The 23810-nt window shown below is 36.1% G+C and overlaps 1 protein-coding gene across 2 annotated transcripts in view; it reads right to left on the reverse strand.

Moving 5' to 3' along the window:
• Pex23 (tectonin beta-propeller repeat-containing peroxin 23) overlaps positions 1–23810 on the reverse strand; it is a 693418-nt gene that overhangs the window by 614351 nt on the left and 55257 nt on the right. For both annotated transcript variants that reach the window (XM_090398408.1, XM_090398409.1), the window contains exon 3: positions 17886–18068. In XM_090398408.1, coding sequence (XP_090254534.1) covers positions 17886–18068 — 183 coding nt within the window. The remainder of the gene's footprint in view (positions 1–17885; positions 18069–23810) is intronic.

The following is a 23810-nucleotide window of genomic DNA, read 5'->3' on the forward strand; positions in this document are numbered from 1 at the left end:
CAAAGATTAATAAAATAAAAAAATAAATAAATAAAATAAAAAAATAAATAAAAAATAACAAGTGGTGTACCACAAGGATCAGTGCTTGGTCGGTCCACTGTTATTCAATTTGTACATTAATGATATTGACAAGCGACATACAGCTATTTGCTGATGATGCAAAGATAGGTAGGGTAATCAGGAATGCTGCTAATATGCAGTCTTTGCAGAATTATTTGAATAGGCTGCAATTGTGGGCATGGGAAAATGGGTGTCAGCTCAATGTGAGTAAATGTAAAGTCATTCACCTCAGCATGATTAAATATCCAATGTCACTGAATATCTAATCTTGGAGTGTTAATTCTCATAGACAGGCTTATACGTCGGTTATGCATTATTAAAACACTTAAGGAATTGAACAACGTAGTTAAGGATATAAATTAAATTATACTTTAATAAATATTTTCCGATATTTCGGCAACGTCACGTTGCCATCTTCTAAAGGAACTTACAAAAAAAGGCATGTGCACGTAGGCACTACAAACACAGTAACTGGGAATGAAGAGATGAAGCTATTGTTCTCCTAAAAGTCCTGATGGTGCCCTCTAGCAGGCTAAGTAGGTGTTCTTAGCCGTGGGCTGAAGGTTTGCTGATGTAAGCCTCCCAAATTTGGGGCAGTCGCATACAACCAAATTTGTTGAGGTTTGGAGAATTTCTTAGGGCTGAGGCTGATTCCATAAATAGTCTTTCGAATTTGTATTTGCTACGGTGTATTACTATAGCTTTCTTCCACCGTATTCTGTGGCGTGTATCCAGAGCATGGTCTGCAAGACCAGAATGGCTGTACTTGTGAAACCGGATGTAGTCCTTGTGTTCAGAAATTCTGATATTCGCTGTCCTGCCTGTTTGGCCAAAGTAAGACAGTTTACAACTGCAAGGGACTTGGTATACACCAGGTAGGTCTAGGGGAAGTGGTTGGTCTTTAGTGGAGTGGATAAGGGATGCCAATTTTCTGTAAGGTTTGTAACAGGAGGTCAGGTCATGCTTTTTTAAGATTTTGGTAATCTTTTCCGAGGTGCCTCGGATGTAGGGAATGGTGATGGATTTAGAGTAATCCTTGTTGTGGAGGGGGGGGGGAATCTGTGGTTTGTAGGTTCTAATATTTTTTGGACTTTTTTAGGGGGGGGGGGTAGCCATTGGCTGAGAAAGTGTTGAGGATGTGATTTAGTTCAGTGTTTAGGGCCAAGTCGTTTGAACAGATTAGTTTAGCCCTGTTGTATAGTGTTTTCACTACTCCATATTGTTGTTGTGGGGGGGGGGGATTGTTGGTGAATGTATCTGCCTGTATGGGTGCCCCACAAAAACCAACCATATGGCCTCGCTACGTTGATGATGTGTTCGCTATTTGGCCACATGGCTCTGAAACACTTCTCTCCTTCTTGACACACTTAAACAAACAACACCCCAGAATCAAATTCACCCTGGAAAAAGAGTAAAAAAACAGCCTCCCTTTCCTAGACACACTAGTCACCCAACCAGCCTAATGGAACCTTGGTTTTCTCAGTTTACAGAAAACCCACCCATACAGGCAGATACATTCACGAACAATCCCCCCCACACACAACAATATGGAGTAGTGAAAACACTATACAACAGGGCTAAACTAATCTGTTCAAACGACTTGGCCCTAAACACTGAACTAAATCACATCCTCAACACTTTCTCAGCCAATGGCTACCCCCCCCCTAAAAAAAGTCCAAAAAATATTAGAACCTACAAACCACAGATTCCCCCCCCCCCTCCACAACAAGGATTACTCTAAATCCATCACCATTCCCTACATCCGAGGCACATCGGAAAAGATTACCAAAATCTTAAAAAAGCATGACCTGACCTCCTGTTACAAACCTTACAGAAAATTGGCATCCCTTATCCGCTCCACTAAAGACCAACCACTTCCCCTAGACCTACCTGGTGTATACCAAGTCCCTTGCAGTTATAAACTGTCTTACTTTGGCCAAACAGGCAGGACAGCGAATATCAGAATTTCTGAACATAAGGACTACATCCGGTTTCACAAGTACAGCCATTCTGGTCTTGCAGACCATGCTCTGAATACACGCCACAGAATACGGTGGAAGAAAGCTACAGTAATACACCGTAGCAAATACAAATTCGAAAGACTATTTATGGAATCAGCCTCAGCCCTAAGAAATTCTCCAAACCTCAACAAATTTGGTTGTATGCGACTGCCCCAAATTTGGGAGGCTTACATCAGCAGACCTTCAGCCCAACGGCCAAGAACACCTACTTAGCCTGCTAGAGGGCACCATCAGGACTTTTAGGAGAACAATAGCTTCATCTCTTCATTCCCAGTTACTGTGTTTGTAGTGCCTACGTGCACGTGCCTTTTGTAAGTTCCTTTAGAAGATGGCAATGTGACGTTGCCAAAATATCTGAAAATATTTATTAAAGTATAATTTAATTTATATCCTTAACTATGTTGTTCACTTGGAGTGTTAATAGATAGAAAGTTGAAATTCAGGGGTCATGTGGCCCCTGAATTGCATTTGCAGTTATCATTTGAGATAATTGCAATGTTGAAACGAACATTCACATGTAAAAATAAGAATGTTATTTTTCCTCTTTACAAGGACTTGATAAGACCTCACTTATACTATTGTGCGCAGGTGTGGTCTCGTGGTTTCCGTTGTGATTCTGGTATATTGGAGAGAGTACAAAGGAGAGTGTTAAAAATGATATCAGGATTGTGGAATATTGATTAGGAAGAAGATTGAGAATTTGTAGACTACAGACACCAGCAAACATACGGTGAAAAAGGAATGATATGATTGAGACTTACAAACTTCTGTAAGGGTCATACAGGATTTCAACTGATGGAATTTTTCAATTTATGGGTGGTGGGGAAAGGACAAGAGGGCATCCTTGGAAGCTGAGAATGAAGGCTGCCAAAAAGGGTGTGAGGGCTAAATTTTTCTCTCAGAGGGTGGGTGCATGATTGGAATGGATTGCCTTTAGATGTTGTGAGTGTAAGCAGTGTGAATGAATTCAAGAATAAGTATGATAGCTGGTATGTGTGTAGTATGCGGCCTCCCTCAATGAGTCTTTGACTCCCTGGCCATCTCTCTTAATAATAATAAAAAAAAATTAAGACCCAACTTACTCTCACTTAAAAAAATTATGGTATTGTTTGTTTTCTTCATATTTCTAATTCACATCTGCTAAAAGAAAGTGCTGCTCATTTAAGAGCAAAAGATATTGTAATTCTGGACTGGTTTTTAAGTAACATATGGTACTGCTGAATGTTGCACTAGTTTCAAACTGAGGAAAAAGTCTGTGTATTACCTTACTTGAACAGTTGCTGTTTAAATAAATACATCAAAAAGTTTTCTCCATTGGTATTTTTGTAAGTAGTAATAGTACACACCACATCAATAGCTTCCTCAGCTTCTGAAAAACTCTGCATTCTTTTCTGCTCAAGAAGCTATTTTACACCCACCTAGCTACTAAAATATAAAATACAAATCTGCCGATCTTTAGAATACTGTTCAGACATTTGGAGTATTGCACATAAAAACCTTCCTTAAAAACTCTTGATACTGTACAGAGGAGAGCAATTCAACTAATAGATGACCCTTCTCTCAAGGCTCTCTTCAACCTCTATCACAGATGCATTGTTCCAGCTCTGTATCTCTTCTCCAATGAACTGGCAAACATCATTCCTCCATTTGCTGTTAGGCCTGTTAAAACAAGAGCAGCAGCTGTCTAACATCCCTCTACAGTACAACTACAAACTCATCATACTGCTTCTCTTGCTCAGTTATTCTATCTACCTCTGTCCTCTGGAACAGCCTTCCCCAATGATGTGTTTCTAAACAATTTAAACCTACAGCTCTTTAAGAAGAATGTCAACAGTTTTCTTCTTTCTCAACTCTTATCTGCACCTCATACATGGCACTGATGTGCAATAGGTTCTTGTACCTCTTGTGTGGGATAAAAAATAAAAATAATAAAAATTATGAACTTGTACACCAACTGCATGTCATATTTGGAACTATGGAGAAAGCAGCTGATTTGATGAAACACTTCAAATGGATTACATCAAAAAGTGTGATTGACTGTACAGAAATGTTAGTTTTACAAGAAAATATTTTGATGAAAGAGATATCAGACAATGAGTTCTTGGATAAAATTTCATATTTTAAAAGATATGTGTCAGCTGAAAAGATTCGGTAACTTACCAAGAACAAAATGGAATTGATATGAAATGGATTGTGGATTTTCTTATTATTTTTTTTTTGTCAGAAAATTTTTATGTTCCAGATTGGCGAGAGTAATAAATAATCATTTATGTATGAATGCCACTGTTAAAGTGTGTTTAGTGGTAACTGAGCTATGCTGTCTACCCCAGTATCTAGTGCTTGTAGGAGAGCTTTTATTCACAAACCAAAGAGTTGTAAGATTCTCTGATTATGGATGAAAAATTGTTGGACATGTGGTCTGGCAGGAATTTTATTTTCATTTAGAATAAAAGAAACAGCTGTTGATGTTGAAGGGACAAAGGTGGTTCATTTGCCTCAGTGTACTGACTAGGAATTGGTGAAGTATGAAATGCACCAGTTGCAATTCTTATGGATTGATGGTGAACAGTGTTTCAATCTCATAAGTATGTGATACAGATATAAAGGATATTCATTGCTTTATGGCATGTCTCACAACCGACATACATGAAGGAAGAAACTGAGTTTGCTGTCAAATATGAGTCCCATGAACTTGCCTTGTAGTGCAACTAGGATAAATGTTTATCCTAATCAAAGTTCTGGGTCAGGATGAAAACCACATCTGCAACAAAAGTGCGAACAAACCGCCTTCTGCTGAAATCTGAACTCATTTGCTAGTGTCATTTTGAGAAATTGTCAATGACTTGCTGCAGCCATCTTTCTGTGATCAGCATATTACATGAATGATGGTAAAATCATCCACAGAGGACATTATTTACTGTTAGAAGAAGTTGTTCTGTTATCAAGTTGACCTTGACTGAAAAAAGCATAACTTTAATACTGAACCTTGTAGGACTCCCTCCTCTTGCGTATACAGTTATGAGAGAGAGGTTCCGACTCAGAAGATTCATTTTGACAGAGTTCTCTTGATAAAAAGAAGGTAATTCTCTCTCTGGCACCAAAATTTTCTAGGTTTTTCAATATTCCAAATTTCCAAGCAGTGTCATATTCTTTTTATACAACAAGAAAAACTAATACTACATGCTCGCAGTGAATGGCCTATATTATTCTTCAGTGCCGTTCATAGAAAAGTGAATTCATTGCTTATTTGCTTTTTTGGGGCAAGTTACTCAGGAGGGGAGCAATAAGAAGATGTTACTGATGTTTTAAGAAAAATCTTCTCACATGTGTCAGCAAATGTTATTGGATTAGCAGCTGTGCATACACTGTGTTCAAGGATACAGAACCGGTGGGTGATATTCATTTTACAGATTTTGTCCCAGACTTCTTTAGTGCCAGTTGTTCTTATCATGGGAGGATATACTGGATCCAGGATTCTTTTTGACTCTGACAGCAGATGTGCCTAGCTTGAGCTCAGGCAAGTTTGAAAGCAATCAGGTCAGTTTTAGCAGGGCATCTTCAGAAAATACCCCAAGCTTTCTTCTGAATTTCTTTAGCTGTTATGCAACTGTCATTCCACTATGACTTAAGGAAATGTGTAAACTATCTAGATGTTTTGGAAATCCTCTGATGTTTGTTCAACCACTACCCCCACAGAATGTAGTGTCCATTTAAATCCCCCTATTAAAGTAAAGGAGAAATATCTGCAGGAGAATGAACACAGATGAAGCATACTGTTATTACAGTTCCAACTGAGAGTCAGATAGTAACTGCTTCTACGTTATTATTAAGTGGGACTTGCTGGAGAAAAGATATGGTTACCCACGAGGATGACGACTCCTTCATAAACAGGTCCATCCTTTGTCATCTCTCAACTTCAAGTATATTTCCTGTAGGCAGAAGAATATAGGTTTATAATTATGCATGAGGACCTCGATGTTATTGATGTTTTGATGGAATCCATGACAATTCCATTATAGGAACATTTTCATTATTTTTATTTGATGGTATCTTTCTGTGTTGTATAGCTTTGTTTTTATTAGCCTTAATTTTTTTTTTTTAAAGAGAAATGAGGATGGCTAGTATCCATCATTTCTTCTTCATCTGGAAAAATATCCAAGACACATTCAAACTGTATCGCTCTAAGGCACTAGGTGCACGAATTATTTTATCTTCTTCAGGAGAAATGGAGGTAACCATACCATCTACTGATGATCCATTTATTATAGAATCTGCAGGCATGTCTTTGATCCTTTGCAGTGATTGTTCCATTATCTTTTTCTTTTTTTTTTATTTGTGGACTTTCATGTAGTGGATCATATTTGGCATATTCTCAGGAGTGAGTCTCAATTTTTCTCCTTCATCGACATATGAGTTTGGATTCCTGTTGACACTTTCTTTTGCCTTCTCTGTGTAAGAGAATTTACCAGTTGTTGCTACAACTGTTGACACTTTCTTTTACAGCTTCCTTCTCTGCATAAGAGAATTTACCAGATGTTGCTAAAACTCCTGTGGTATACTGCCTCTTCACCTCCTGATAAGTGACATTGCTGTTTTTATTTTCTGGATCCCCTTCTCATGCTTTTACCTTTGACATGCTCTAAAGCTAGATCTTGCTCAAAATTAGAGCATTTTGGTATTTTGCTCTTGCAATCTTTGTTTTCATGGTCTTTATTGCCATCAGGCACAGATGGCAGAGACAAAACAGGAAGTTTGTGAATGACCATACTTCTGAGATGCAAAACAATAGGTTTGGAATGTAGAGACTTACTGAGCAGTCAAGATAACCCACTTTGATGTTTGTGGTTTTGGTGTGTTGAATGTAAGGATGATGTTCCTGATGAAAACCAGATGATCATCCCTATGCATGAATATTCTCCTCATTGCTGTCACTTCCTGATCCTTCATTTCAGAGTAGATCTCCTCATCTAGTAGTTCGAATAGATCCCACTCTGATCTTACACATCTGGAAAAGTTCTAAGTTTTGTGGGAAGGGGATAATCATAACAGGTATTCCTCTGATGTTGCACAAAGTAACTTTTCTAATTGTGTCTTAGTTTTTAATATACACATATCTCCGGAATATCCTTTGAAGATCTACAACCCTTCCAAAACCATTTTGGATGAAAAAACTCCTGGTTCTCAAAAAATTGCACCTCTGCAGTCCATGATAAAAATGCAGCATATGTTCAATAGCTTAAATTAAAAACTCCAGCTTCTCATTCAGCTTACACAACAGCCCGAAACAAGTGTGAAAAAAAAAAGATTATCAACAATTCCAAATATGACTTCATGGGAATGAAGTGCAATAAACTCGCCTCCTGCTCAACCAGCAGTTGAGCTTCTGGTCCCTAGCTTAGGTGGTTGGTCATAACTTCTACCCTTCCCTGTTCCAGGCCTCTCGTGCATCCTGATGGCACCATAATAACTTCACCCAAGGAAAAGACAAACCTCTTGGCATCAATTCTTTCCTCCAACTCTAGCCTGGGTGACTATGGCAAACTGGCCAATGCATGTCGCCTCTGAATGTTTTGCCAGAAAGACATCAGGAAAACCCTGATTAGCCTCAATACTAATAAGGCTCTTAACTAGATAGTATCCCTCCAGTTGGCTTAAAACTTATGCTCCAGAATTTACACCCATCCTGTATCGTCTATATTATATCCTACTGGTATCTACACAATAGCATGGAAGCAAGCCTACATCAGTCTGTATCCAAAAAAAAAAAAAAAGGAAGACAAAAGTCAGTCACTTAACTATCAACCCATTGCTCTCACCCAAGTACTTTCAAAAGTGAAGGAGAAGGTTATCAACAACCAGCTTCTTCACTACTTGGAGACTCATCAGCTAATCAAGTTCTTCAATCCTTTGTTTCTGAAATGCAAACACTACATTAATTTAAAAGAGGTGAACATGATTTACTGAATTTAACAATTTTCAACTTGACCTCAGATTTCTGGTTTAAAAATGTTACACAAAATATCTTCGACACTGCTTCGAGCTTTCACAATAGATAAAAATAAATGTCAGCTTTAAAAAAAAATGCAGTTATCTAGCCAGAAACCACAAGAAATAACTACCAGCACCTCACTTCTCAAGCTACAGGTAATCTACTGAATAGAACTAAGCATTTGTGCTACTGAGAGCCCACACAAATAGCCTTTAATAGCACACAAAATTTCAGTCAGTGTGCATTCATCTGCCTTTGCACTCTTTACCCATTAAAAATGCACGTCAAGGCCGATGGCACACTCCAAATGTGAAGGAGAAGGATAACCTTCTCCTTCACTTTTGAAAGTACTTGGGTGAGAGCAATGGGTTGATAGTTAGGTGACTGACTTTTATCTTCCTTTTTTTTTTCTTGGATGTAGGCTTGCTTCCATGCTGTTGTGTAGATACCAGTAGGATATAATATAGACGATACAGGATGGGTGTAAATTCTGGAGCACAAGTTTTAAGCACAACTGGAGGGATACTATCTGGCTAAGAGCCTTATTAGTATAGAGGCTAATCAGGGTTTTCCTGATGTCTTTCTGGCAAAACATTCAGAGGCGACATGCATTGGCCAGTTTGCCATAGTCACCCAGGCTAGAGTTGGAGGAAAGAATTGATGCCAAAAGGTTTGCCTTTTCCTTGGGTGAAGTTATTATGGAATTACATTTCTCTTACTTCATACATGATAAGTCAACACTAGTCAATGACAAAGCTCACCTTATGATTTACAGTCACAGTGCAATGTCCTGATTTTTATAAAAATTCATGACTATTTATTTCAAAAAAATATAAATCAATAAATCTATTTCAAATAACCTCTCAGAAATTATTTCTTCATAAATTTTCTAGCAGCAGAGGAATGGCAAACTGGCTATGTTAAATTGCCTAAAGCCCCCTAATTCAGGGGACTCAACCCATCTTGAATGGACTGAATTTTCCGGGTGTGTGGAACACACCAAGCACAATGGAATATATTCCATTAAGATGACTAGCAGACATTGTTTTGGGAAAATTTGAACAAAAGAGCAAAGCTGATAATAATAATATTATTATTATTATTATTATTACATGACACCTCCAAGGAGTCCAGAGACTCACTGACGGAGGACACCTACTCTACAACTCTCTGTCTCCACCACTCAATCCACCAACTACAGCGAACCACATCATCTACACCAATTCCATTTACTGCCCACTAGTATTTTCACAGACAATCACAAACATCCATACACCCATGGCAGGATTCAATCCCACAGCCTTTTAGCTGGAGAGCGGATACATTAACCACTTGGCCAATCAGGCCCAGCCATATCAGTAACTACCTGCAAACTTTCTGTTCAGGACATGGATTAGTTATTACTAACACCACATTCCAAAATAAAAATGTGCATAAATTCACATGGAGAAAAGATGCAAGAAATAAGGCTGTCTCATTGATTATGTTATTGTTGATAGCAATGTTTTCCCACTGATTCAGAACACAATAGTATATGAATGATTTAAATTAGAAGTGATCACCATTTAGTTCTGAGCAGGATAAAACTGAATATCATAATGAAAGAAAGTTTTAAAATGAATGAATGAGGCAAAGACTCAAATATACAAATATTATTCAGGAAAAAAAAAATGAAAGAGTTTGAAAACTAGAACCAAACCTTGAAGATTCAGCCAGAGAGGAATGTGGTGATGTTGCCTGCAAGGATAGAAAAATAGTACTCCATGGTGGACTCAGGAAGTTAAACAGGAAGTGAAGGAAAAGAAGAAAGCATACTGAAATTTCTTGGTAAGTCAACTTGTGTTCTGAGAGTCTACAGAGTAAAATGTAAGAAAGTGAAGCACTCTGTAAAGTCATTAAACAAAAGTGATGGGAAGACTTTCATAAGAACACAGAAAATAAATTCAGGTAGGGCAAAATATTTTGGAGGCAACTGAAAAGCTTAGAAAGAGAGTGGCACAGTAAAAGGAACCAGATGATAATAGAAAAACTGAAGATAAAGATATTCTAGATGTCCGAAATAATTACTTTGGAAAGTTGCTAATTAATGAAAGCACAGTGGTAGAAAATACTGAACTGAAATGCAACGAGGAATACATATTAATATTGAATTAGATAAAGTTATCAAAAATCTGAAATATGGAAAAGCAGCAAGAGTAGATAATATTTAACCAGCAATGCTCAAATATAAAAGTATACAGAAGTTTTATTGTAGCTACACTGCACAATTCAGAAGGACTGGTCAGAGAGTTGAATCCCAAATGATTAAAGTATAGCTGTCATAAAACCTATCTATAAAAAAAAGGGAAGTAAAACTGAATTAGAAATTAATTTCCATACCAAGAGTTCCTAGTAAGATTTGTATAAGTATACTTTGTTGAAAGTTTATTTTTCACTTGGTTACAGTATAATAAATTTAGTTTAATCCTTTATCCAAGTGTGAGCAAACAAAGTTTGCGCCTGAAAGTATCTTCAGGACTGGGGTAAGGTGGTACAACACCAGGGCAACTCATTGCAAAGGTGGAGCAAGGTACCAACACTCCTGTCTCAGTATCTCCTATAATTATCTCCTAATTAAAACAGGGTGGCACACCATTTGGCAACTCCTATAGGTAGAGATGACCTGCTAATGCTTCTGCCTGGTATCTCAACTTTGGCCTGGCTCCCACTGAAGAGACCTCAATAAAGGTCGAAACTAGTCTGGGTAGTGGCCCTTCCCTTAATGCACAACATTAGACATATCTGCAAGGAGATGTGTTTTGCATTATAAGAGATACTGAGACAGGAGTGTTGGTAGCTTGCTCCACCTTTGCAACAAGTTCCCTGGTGTTGTACCACCTTACCCCAGTCCTGAAGATGCTTTCAGGCACAAACTTTGTTTGCTCACACTTGGATAAAGGATTAAACTAAATTTATAAGTATACTTTTTTTAAAAAATAAATAAACAAGAAAAATTATTGAAGGAAGAAAAATGGTTGTCAATTTAATGTTAGTAAGTTTAACGTTATGTCCTTTGGCATGATGAGATTTCCAGTGGTATATTAGCAGGGTTTTATTACAAGAAACTGATGAGGCTAGGGATCTTGGCATAATGATGGGTCGGAATTAGAAGTTCAGAGGTCACATAGCAAAAAATGACAAAGAGAAGTCAGAGGATAATTGCAATGTTGAAATTACCATGTAAACCCATGATGTTCCTTGAGGAGTATAGCTTGTCTGTCTACCCATTTCAGTATGCAAGCTCTTACCAACTTCTCTAAAATCTTCACAACAATATCAAAAATACTGATAAGTCAGTAGTTAGACAGATTGGTTTTTGCACCTCTCTTGTACATTGGAACTATTCTTTCCATTCCTGTGGTATCTTTCCTTGAGACTCAAACTATACAAATATGTCAAAGGCCTAGCCAATTTGGCTGATCATGCCTTTAAAACATACATGCTGATATTCCATCTGTCTCTATTGCTGACTTCTTATCTGCATTATGTAACAGTTCTTCAACCTCATTCTCACACTCCTCTAATTCTTCATCAAATTTAGTAATAGCACTGTGCACCTTGTCATATTAACCTGGTTGATATATCTCAGCAAAGTGAGCACTTATGAACAATCTCATTAGCTACTGACAATAGAATACTATCTGCATTCAGTAAAGTTATTCTTCCATATTCATTCTTTCTTTTACTTGCAGCATGACAATAAAATTCTTTTGAATTGCCTTTAGTCTGCATAACCAATTTCTTTTCATACTCCAATTTTGCTTTCTACACTAAACTCGTTACTTTTCTGGCCTGTGTTTTATATCTATCATTACTGCTCTCATGATATTCCTTCCACGTGATCTTCTTTTTTAAGGATTTCTTGCTTAATAGAGCAAGAAATCCTTATCATTCTCACAATATTTATTCTTCGAACTCTAGGGATACATTCAGATACTGCTTCGTTTAAGCACTTTTTCAAAGATTCCCATGCTGTGTGAATATTTTTTCCATTAGGTAAATGATATCATAGGACCAAAGATAGTATTCTCCTGAGCTGGTCATAATTTCCAGCTTTGTAGTTCAGCATGCAATTTGCCCTAATGGAACATCAATATAATCAGCTACTTCCAAGGAAAGTATGGCATGATCACTGTCACCAATTGGTGGTAAAGTAGTCATATTCTTAACAGAGACCTCTTCTGACACTATGAACAAATTTAACATTCTTTCACATGCTGCTTAAGAAAGTTGTCTTGCAAGAACTCAATAAATTCTGCTTCATTCTTATCAAAAGATTTCTCTTCTATCCAATTAATGTTTGGATAATTAAAGTCACCCATAATGATCACTCATTTAGTACACATCAGGGTAATTTGCTAATACATTGTAGTACTCCCCCCCCCCCCTCTATCTCTTCTGTTACTCCTAAAAATAATATAACCTTTACACAGGATCCCAGTTAGTTACAACATCTGATTCTGATAACCAGGTTTCATTAATACCAACAATCTTAGGTCATAACGTATTCAACATTCAACGTATTATTATGCAGCCTTGTACAGCATTCTTTTTTCCCCCTCCTCAGACACACTCAAAAGGTCTGAACCAAAAGCGTACATTTCCATCCCTTCACCAGATGCATAATCATGTTCAATGCCATTCACACCTTTATCATGTTTGCATGCTACAGCTACACTTTCATACACATTTTTCCATTCCTTTGTTGATAATCTAGTTTCCCTGATTCTAGGCATCAGGATGTAAAAATAATCATATTAAAAATTCTGAATATTTTTACGTATTAGTATTGCTTGTTAGTTTTTGTTTTCATACACGCAGTGTCTGCACTTGTGATGTGCTCGTTATGAAAATATTATGTTAGAAGTAATATGTAAAGAAGTAAAAATATTGAAGTACTTACTAATTGATTATTTGTATTATTTATAAGAAAGTTTGTTGTATTTTTAAATGTTGAATTTTGTGTTTATGAAAGACTTTCTTCAGCGCTGGTGGATACAGCGAGTCAGCCATATTTTTACAATGCGTAGTTTCTGACGTTGTTGAAGTGCGCATGCTCCCGGAGTGAACTTGATGTTTGATTGACAGCTGACAAGAAAGCGTTGCGTATCCAAGTTACAGTGGTAAACAAGAGAGCGTTCGGAAAGTTTTAGAACACTGGCCGAGGAATATTCAAGTTGGGAGGAACTTGATTTTTTGTGTGCGGCAGTCAAAAGGGAATTTTATATTGTATTCCGAAAAAGGAATAGTGGAAATAATATGTTTCAAGAAAGAATAAGTACAGAAGAAAAAGGAAATCTTGAAACTAAGTTTTTATAAACTGGCCGAGGAATATTCAAGTTGGGAGGAACTTGATATTTTTTGTGTGCGGCAGTCAAAAGGAAATTTCATATTGTATTCCGAAAAAGGAATAGTGGAAATAATATGTTTCAAGAAGGAATAAGTAAAGAAAAGGGAAATCTTGAAACTAAGTTTTTATAAACTGGCCAAGATATATTCAAGTAGGAAGGAACTTGATTTTGTTTTGTGTGAGGCAGTAAAAAGGAATTTTAAAGGGATCCTAAAATTGAAGTACAGAACCTTGTAACTTCTGGAAAAGAGCCTTAACAGGAAAAGAAAAAGACTATGAACATTTTTTTGATTGTGAAAGAAAAAGTGTTTTGTCTTAAGAGTAAGTTTATAATTTTTAAATAAGGCCTTGGATCCATATAATCTGTAATTGTAGTTATGTATTTTTACTAGAAGTGTATATATGTTGTTTTAAGTTTTATTAAATGTGTTTATTTTGTACTTGGTGTTGAGTCAATGATTAGCTGGATTCTGAAAAAGTGAGTTAAAGTCATTGCACCAATTGGAGTGAACTCTTTGTGCAAATATAATAACATATAGGGACACTCGGAATCAAAAATAAAAATAATTGTTAGTAAATGAAATATTATTTATAATACACATTAAATATTAACAATGGCACATATTATAGGACAATTCATTAAATATTAACAAGGTCTCATTCCAATAAGTAATTTTTCCATTTTCCTGATGCTAAATCCATTCATGTGCAGGCCATCCCTCTTATACAAGTCTCTTCTGCCATCAAACACACTCCGTGCATCCATTTCTTCTACACGGACTGCACATTGAATTATCTGATATCATAGCTCTCGTTCTTAACTCAATACTGTCATATCTCAGTAGAAAACAATTTTTACTCTTATTTTTCTTCCTCGCTTCTTCAAACAGATCTTTCATATCCTCTCTCATATTATATTTGTCACTACTTAAATCATTAGTTATAACAAGAATTACCATCTCTTTTATTTTTCTTTTTTGGTTTCCTATTATGTTTGTTATATCTTTAATTTTTGTCTCCCAGGAAGCTAAAAGTAATGACTGCATATGGCAAGAAAATTTTATGACTGGACTTCTACAACTATAATACTGAACGCATGAATACCATAAATACAAAAAAAAAAAAAAAATACAACAAAGATATGCCAATTAATCTAAGAAAACAATTAATAAATGAACAAAAATCACTGATCTTACAGGAGCTTCAGAACAGTATGTCTTCGCATCAGATCATGTGATCTTGAAGTGCTAGGCAGGCACAAGCTACATGTAAAGAATTGCAGAGAAAGAGGACTAAGATAAATTAAGGAGATGAATTAGCAATAAGCCATGGATTGTTGCTAATCCGTAAGAGAGAAATTGGCAATCCCTGGGACTTGATCCAAAATTAGTTCTTATAAAAATGTTAGATTTTATTTCTAAGGTTAAGAGGATAAATAAAGTAAGAGTACTGTATTTTCCAGCGTATAAGACGCACTTTTTTTCTTGAAAATAGGTCTGAAAAACAGGGTGCGTCTTATAGACCGATACTAAGTTTTTTATTACTTTCATTTCCGGAAATTTTCTCTGTTCTGACTCAGAACTTCCGAGTTACGCGATTTCTTTCTTGCTTCCTTGCAGTGTGTGTGAGAGCATTCCAGTTACGTATTGTTCAGTGGATGCGTATGCGCTGTCATCGATGATCACAGCTGTTAAATTACAGGTATGCCGTTAAATTTTCTCTAAATTTCTTGGCAAATTATGGCTGAAAAACATTGGGACTGCTACAATATTGCATACAATCTACGTGTGATTGCGTATGCTAAAGAACATGGAAACAGGGCTGCAGAGAGGCATTTCGGGCCACCCCAACTGAGAAAATGATAAAAACTTGGCGGAATCAGGAAGAGGATCTAAAAAAAGCAACTCAGTAAACATAACCTACGAAGTGGAACTGCAAAATGGCCAGAACTTGAGGCAGAACTGAATACTTGAATTTTAGAACACAGAAAAGCAGGACTTTCAGTGTCTACAAAAATGATTATTCATCAAGCGAAAGCGATAGCTACTAACAGAGGGATCGCCAACTTTACTGGATCAACATCAAGGTGTTCAAAATTCATGAAGAGAAACCAGCTATGTATGTGGACTAAAACAAAAATATCACAAAAGATGCCAGCTGAATATGAAGAAAAAATTATTGAATTTCATTATGTAAATTCATTATAATATTCAGTGATAAAATTTTTTTCCTAAAAAATGTGTACAAAAAAGGGGGTGCATCTTATAGGCCAGCATCTTATACGCTGGCAAATACAGTAAATCAAGGAAATATGAAAGAGCTTCTGAGAAAGAGGGTGTTATGTACATTATGGAGGAGATGTAAAGTATGGTAACCCTGCTTGCATACGGAAGTATATAAAATATTTATAGTAGTTACACTATATAATTCAGAAGATCTAATCATGGATGACTAGAGTAGAGCTATTATAAAAATTTCCCTTTTGAGTATCCAAGTAAGTTTATGCAAGCATACTTGAAGATAAGAGTAATTGTTCCTTGTATAATGACACCTGTGGAGTATCCATAACTATAAAATAGCACATCATTTACATAATAATTTACATAATAAATTTATTTTTACCACAGTAAAAATAAATTTATTATGTGAATATTTTGTCTTATGTATCGTAAGACATCATCAGTACAAACAACAACAAAAAAAAAGGAATTGAATAGAGAAACAGAGTGCATGCATTAAATTGGAATCCCTCTATGTATATAGTCGCATGTTCATGGATTAAAACTGTTGGGGCTGAAAATAATTAAGAGGTTACAAATTTATTTAATACAATTGAGGATAACAACTTCCCACACTTTTGGAATAGTGAGGCATAATTATGATTGAGGTTGGGTCGATGAAGTAAGGCTTTAGTACTTTCTTTATATAAACATTCATGTTTATATATAGATCTATGCAGCAGCTTGGTGTTTTCCCATTGGATCCTGTGGTTAGTGTTTTCAATTCCATGTTGTTCCACGCCAGATTTCTGCACAACAAAACCACATCCAACTTGATAAGTCAGATGTGATCTTGATGCTCAGAGACATGTTTATTTACAGATCTTCCTATTTGCCCATAGTAATACAAGTTGCACAAACATGGTACTTGGTATATACCAGATAGCATCATTGGTGAGAGTTTGTTTTTTAGAGGAAAGGGTAGCAGGTTATGAATTTGGATGATGGGTTTAAAGGTAGCAATGAGTTGATATTTTTTCATCACATTTGCCACATGTTCAGAGAGGCCTTTAATATATAATATAGGAGTCCTGTGGGTTTCTTATTGTCTGGGTTGCTGTATATGAGTGGTTAATTATTTTTTGGGTTATTCTTAGATTATATCCATTTAGTTTGACTGTTAGGCTAGTATGCTGTCTGACAATTTTCAGTTCTTGTTTTAAAGATTCTTCAGAACAACTGTTGTGTGCTCTTGATACTAGGGATTTTATGATGCCATGTTTTTGAAATGGATAGTGGGCTTGATGTATTATGGATATAACAACCTGAAAAAGTTGGCTTTCAGTAGAAAGAAGTGGAAATGGATCCATCTTGCTTATGCTGGATGTGTACATCAAAAGGAAATACCTTTTGATGATTCTTTTTCAAGTGTGAACTTACTTGTGGAATGAAAAATCCAAGTTTCTGAGAGGAAGGGGAGAGCAAGTGACATTGCTGTTTACAGCTTAAGTGATGCTGTCTGTCAAATCTATTATTCCCTTATACTGTATAGTATATACTATAAGGGAATAATAGATTTGTTAATCTTTGGAGGCAGATAAATACAAGGATGTTTAACATAAACTGGTTTTAGTTTGACTTGAAGAACTATGTTTCATCTATGAAAAGAACCAAAGAACCACTTCTCTCAGCAAGTCAACATATATAAAATTATATTTAAATCCCATAATTTCTTATGGGAAGACCATGTGATCACTCAGATAGTTATATAATTATAAGTTACCTCTCACTATATCAAATTCACAGGAACTAAAAGACTGGATTGTTACAGAGAATTTTCTTCAGAATACTACTGATTCCACAGATTAGCCAAGACTTTTAAGTACTATTATAGTGAAATAGTTAACTAAACTGAATATATAATATATTGTCATTTTATACACTTTCATAGTTCTGATGATTAAGAAGCAATTTTATTAGAGGGACTCCCCTCCTGCATTCAAAAAAGAGCAGAATATCAGATATGGCACAATCATCTAAATCAATAAAATATACTTTAACATTAAGTTAAAAATGTATGTAACAAATCTATTGGAGATTAAATATCTACAATAATATCTACCTAACTTCAAAAAGTCGGCTTTGCTGTTCTAATCAACAAAATAAACATCTGAATTATTACATTTTCACATTTGCTAGAAACATACCTCAGGCTCTAAAGGCTGTCCTTCCATATTGTCCTCAATGAACCAGTCACATTCCCACTGCCAACTCTGTGAAGGAAGTTTAAAATTTTCTGTCAACAAAGACTGAAGACCATCTTTGCTGCTGAAATGTGGTCTATCTGTTGGTAACAGTTTACTGCAAAATCCTCCGTATGGATTCCATCTCTACAAAGATAATAAATTTTCATTTTTGAATTTTCAAAACAATATGTCATCAAGAAACTGGGTAAAATACAGTTAATCAAGCATTTGATATGAAAGAAACAATCAGGTCATTTTAGTTTGTCTTTACTAACTGTGCAGTGTTAAATTGCCTCTGATAATGCTAGCTTAAGCTAGCGAAACATCAGCTGTAAATAATTACTTTAAGCTAATAGATTATGTGTTTACATTCCAGTATCCACGTAGTTTTATGTTCCAGAAACTTCCACATGAATAAAAGAAACAATTTCATTGTATTTTTACAATATAATTATAAAATAACATAAGAAACACTTCAATAATATGATTTTTTATTACTATTTTATTTTTATAATTTAACAGTTCAAGTCGCAATTTTCTTCTTCAGTAAACAATAACAGAGGAAAGATATTATCAATAAGCAAATCAACAGGAGAATAAAATATAGAAACTTAAACAGAGGAATATTTCATATAACAAACAATGAAAAGTCAATGTTTAAATCTATGACATTGTATTCATTGTCACCAATGACAACGCATGCATAACACATACTGTTAGGTAGAAGGCTGACCGTATTTATATAAATGTGAAACACAAGTGTTTACATCCCAAACAACTTAAGGAAGAATACAAAAATACCATTAAATGTAAAACCAACATTCTATTTAAGCACCTCATGATACCTTTTCACTAAAGCCTCCTTGAAAAGACATTTCCTTTCCCAGCAATAAGACATTATGCTAAATCGCAATCCACTTAATGAAACTTTTCAAAGGCATGCAAGCAGGGGAAAATTCTCCATGCTTGCTATGCTTGCTGTGCAAGCTGATTAATTGAGAAAGAAGTAATATTTATTTGTTAATAAATGCATGTATTTATAAGCATTCCATTTAGGCTTTTATTTTTGTAGACAGAAGACGTCTTATGCTTGTGCAGCAATAATTGAGCTTTGCGTTGTGTATCGAAGGCTCATCTACTCAAAGCTACCTTGACTTGCTCAGTTGTAGGAGCTTCTGGGTCCTCACAGCAGCACTGTGATTTCATGCGCGCGCATAGCCATTTCATGTAGTCTCACTCTGTTGCTTAAACACAGGCCATACGCAGTCAACGTAGCTCTAGCCAGTGAGCTTCAGCCAGCCTTTACAAGTGTGCATGTTGCTTGGGAAAATTAAGTTACAACCAAATTTTTATGACGATGTTATTGACCAGTTTATAAAGAAGAACCATAGGGTAGAATCTGTATTCAAGTTGCTAAATTGAAAAAGATAGAAGAATATCATTTGTAAAATAAATGTTGTATTTGTACGATTAAATGTACATAAATTTCTAAATATATAGTTTTAAATGGTCAATAATTCATTATTCCGCTAATCAGACTTCAATCACACCTCTCATCCCTGAATGATAATAAGAGCAAGCATGAATTTCAAGACCAGCATTTCAAGACCCTGCATGTTTGTAAATGAATATCTGATTTTCTCTGGTTATCTATTATGCATCATGGTAGATAGCTTCTTCTCTTCAGATTTCCTTATCAATTTTGGAACCCTATGCTACAGGGTTCCAAATTTTGGCACTTGTTTTCTCCTATAGATTTTGGTCACCTGGTTTTCAAAAAGATGAAGATGTATTGGAATAGGTTCAGAGACAATTGACTCTGGAATGTTATGTATGAAGACATTGACAAAATGCAATTTGCAGAAATTGAAGGATAGAAGGAGTAGAGGGGATATGATCGAGACATATAAGCTGTTAAGAGGTTATTTCCAGTTTAATGTCGGACAGGTTTTGCATAGAATGGGTGAAGGTGGGGGAAATAACAAGAGGTCATCCCTGGAAGCAGTATGAAGAGAGTGTGAGGAACAAGTTTTTTGAATGGAGAGTGGTAAGTAATTGGAATGCATTGCCTGAGAATGTGGTAATGCAGAGACAGCGAACATATTTAAGGCACAGTATGATAAACTGTGTGTGAACCTCCCACGATGAGTCTTTGACTTCATGGAGATTTTTTATAATAATAATGAATAATAATAATGTACACATATGATCTCTGCTCACCAACCTCAAATCCTATCCAGTTTTTTGGATAGTATGCTCCATTCCTCCTCTTCATTTGACATTCCAGTGCTCAAATATTCCATGTGTCAAGATCATCATCATCATCATCATCAAATTCCTGCAATGTACCCTCAAGGGGAGTACAGGATATGATAGTACTACATGAAAAAATTACATCATTATCAATTTCCTATCTACAATTTTCCTCCAAATCAGTCTGTTACTTGTCAAGACTCCAACATTATCAGATCTTATATTTCTATCGTCTAAAGCACTTTGTACCGTATTATCAATCCACCTATATCTTGGTCTTCCTCTTGGTTGTTTTCCTGCCAAACTGGCAGAGAACACTTGTTTTGCTAATCTTTCCTCGCCCATTCTGTTTAAGTGACCATACCACCTGAGATTAGCTCTGCTAACGCATTCCTGGATGCTGACAATGTCAAGTTCTTTCCTAATATCCTCGTTTTTAATAAGATACTGCCATTGACGCTATCTCTTCACGCCTATAATCTTTCTCAGGACTCTCATATCTGAAGTTTCTAGTCTTTGGTCAAGTGTTTTACTTCTGACCCAGCTCTCAGATCCATAAGTTAAAACTGGTTTGAACACTGTCTTGTATACTATTATTATTATTATTATTATTATTGTTCCGGGAAACTCCAAGGAGTCGACAGACTCATCGAGGGAGGCCCTAACATCATGTCAAGAACAACTATTCAACATTCATACAGAATCTATCATACCTTGCCTTGAACTCATTCACGATCGTAGCACCCACAACAGACTCTGGAAGCTTATTCCACTCATTTACCACTCTCCAAGTAAAGAACCTAGCTCTAACACCCTTGTCAACCACGCTCTTGCCCAGCTTCCATGCATGGCCCCTAGTCCTCCCACCACCAGTCATATTTTCAAAAATATCTTCTGGATCAATCTTATAAAAACCCTTCAGTAATTTGAATGTCTCAATCATATCACCCCTCCTTGCCTATCGTCCAATTTCTGCAACCCACATTAACATCACAAATCTTCAACCTATTCTCATAAGGTTCATTCCACAATTTTCCTCCAAATCAGTCTGTTACTTGTCAAGACTCCAACATTATCAGATCTTATATTTCTATCGTCTAAAGCACTTTGTACCGTATCAATCCACCTATATCTTGGTCTTCCTCTCGGTCGTTTTCCTGCCAAACTGGCAGAGAACACTTGCTTTGCTAATCTTTAGTGTTCATACAGCTAATTTAGTGTTCCGACTAATTTCTCTCTTATTCCATATGAATTTATTCAATTGACTTCCCACCATACCAGCTTGGCTGATTCTGTTGTCTATTTCTATATTTAATTTACCATCTTCAGTAAAAATCGTGCCTAAATAGCTGAAATGTTTTACTTGTTCAACAGGTTCTCCATTCACAACACAGTTGACATTTTCAATGATTCTGCCTATTTTCATTGTCTTTGTCTTTTTATTGCTGACCTTCATACCATATCTATTACAAGAGCTACTCAATTTAGTCAGAGAATATTGCAGACTTGTAGCAGATTTATTTAGAAGTATAACATCATCCGCATAAAGCAAAGAGCTGACATTAACATCTCCAATTTTGATATCATGTTTAATACCACTTTCCTTCATAATGATCCATATAGATAATGAATAACAGAGGGGATAATGTACATCCTTGTCTCACACCAGATTTAACATTAAACCATCTTCCTGTACTTCCTTCAATTCTAACTGCTGACTTACAACTCAAATAAAGACTAAGTATTGCTTGATATAATGTCCCATTGACACCATATAACTGCAGCGTATTGAATAGCTTCTCTCTTGGCAGCTTGTCATATGCCTTTTCCAGATCGACAAAACTTAAATACAGATCTTTGTTATATTCCCATGCTTTCTTGACTATTTGTCTTAAAGTGAAGATCTGATCCTGACAGCCTCTATTTGGCCTGAATCCAGCTTGTTCTTCACCAAGCTTTTCTTCCACAATTCTTCTCAACCGTTTATCAAGTATACTTGCATAGATCTTGCCAGGAACACTCAGTAGGGAAATACCTCTGTAATTCTCACATGCAGTTTTATTTCCCTTTTTATATATGGGTACTATGAGAGATCTACTCCAATCATCGGGAATTCGTCCCTCTGTCCAGGCTTTCTGAACTATGCAGTGCAGCCACTGTAAGACTCTTATACCACCATACTTCAGCATTTCTGGTCGAATATCATCTACTCCTGTGGCCTTTCCACATTTCAAGCCTTTGATGGCTTTTTCTACTTCAAGTATGGATATGTATTCCTGACTGCATGCCTGGTCAGTGTTTTTTACCACTGTGCTGTCATCACTGCTTGTTCATTTAGCAGTTTATCAAAGTAATTACTCCATACTTCAAGGATATCTTTTTCTCCCATTTTCATGTCACCTTTATCATCTCTAATTCCTTTTATAGCATTCTTTCCTCCATTCTTAAGCTTCTTCAACAACCTCCAGAATATTTTGCCACCTTCTTGATATTTATTTTCTATATTCTTGCCAAAGTCCTCTCATGACTTTTGTTTAGCTAGTTTTACACAGTGTTTAGCATTCTTGCATTTGTCTCTATATTCTCTAAGAGCACAAGCTGACTTATTTGACAGGAACTTTTGGTATGCTTTCTTCTATTCCTTCACTGCCTCTTTAACCTCCTGTGTGCACCGGGGAGTTCTGATTTTTTTATCCTTACAAACAACCTCACCACATGCCTCTCTGGCAGAATCAATCAATATTTTCTTCAGAGTTTGCCACTGAATCTCCAAGGTTTGATTCCTGATCTCAAACTCTTTCATTTTTCCTTCAATAATCTTTGTGTATTTTAGTCTACAGCTCACATCTGAGAGCTGCTCAACTTTTATTCGCTTTAAAACTTTCTTACATGTTATTCTTTTCAATATGAAATTCAATTTTATCCTGCTCAAGACTAAATAGTGATCACTTCCAATTTCAAATCCTCTGTACACTCTGGTGTCCTGCACCAGGGAGAAAACATCACTATCAACAATAGCATAGTCAATGAGACTTTTCTTATTCCTAGCCTCTTCTCTCCATGTGAATTTGTGCACATTTTTATGTTGGAACATGGTGTTAGTAATAACCAGTCCATGTCCTGAGCAGAAATCCAACAGGTATTTGCCATTATTATTAGCTTTGCTCTTTTCTCCAAATTTTTCCAAAATATTTTTGTATGTCTCACAATCATTTCCTACTCTGCTATTTAGATCCCCAACAAGGACCAACTTTTCATTTTTCATTGTGTCAATTGCTTTTTCTAAAGCCTCAAAAAATTCCTCCACTTCTACCTTAGTAGAACCTTCTGTGGGACCATAGGCACAAATAAGTCTCATTGTCCAGTTCCCCATTCTCATATTTGCCCACATTACTCTACTTGAGACTGACTGCCATTCAAGAAGATTAGCCTCATATTTTGTGTTGAATACTATGGCTACTCCTTCTTTTCCTTGATTGTCATTGCCTGAATATAACATATTGTATTTATTGCTCAGAAAGATCTCACCAGTTTTGGTCATTTTTGTTTCAGTCACCCCTATTATGTCGATCTGGTACTTATCTAATTCCTCAGCTAGCTCCATTTCTTTGCCATTCAGGCTTCTTATGTTGA

Source organism: Typopeltis vanoorti, chromosome 9 (assembly GCF_054136105.1).
Source record: "Typopeltis vanoorti isolate ZY-2024b chromosome 9, IOZ_Tvanoo_1.0, whole genome shotgun sequence".
Lineage (NCBI taxonomy): Eukaryota > Metazoa > Arthropoda > Arachnida > Uropygi > Thelyphonidae > Typopeltis > Typopeltis vanoorti.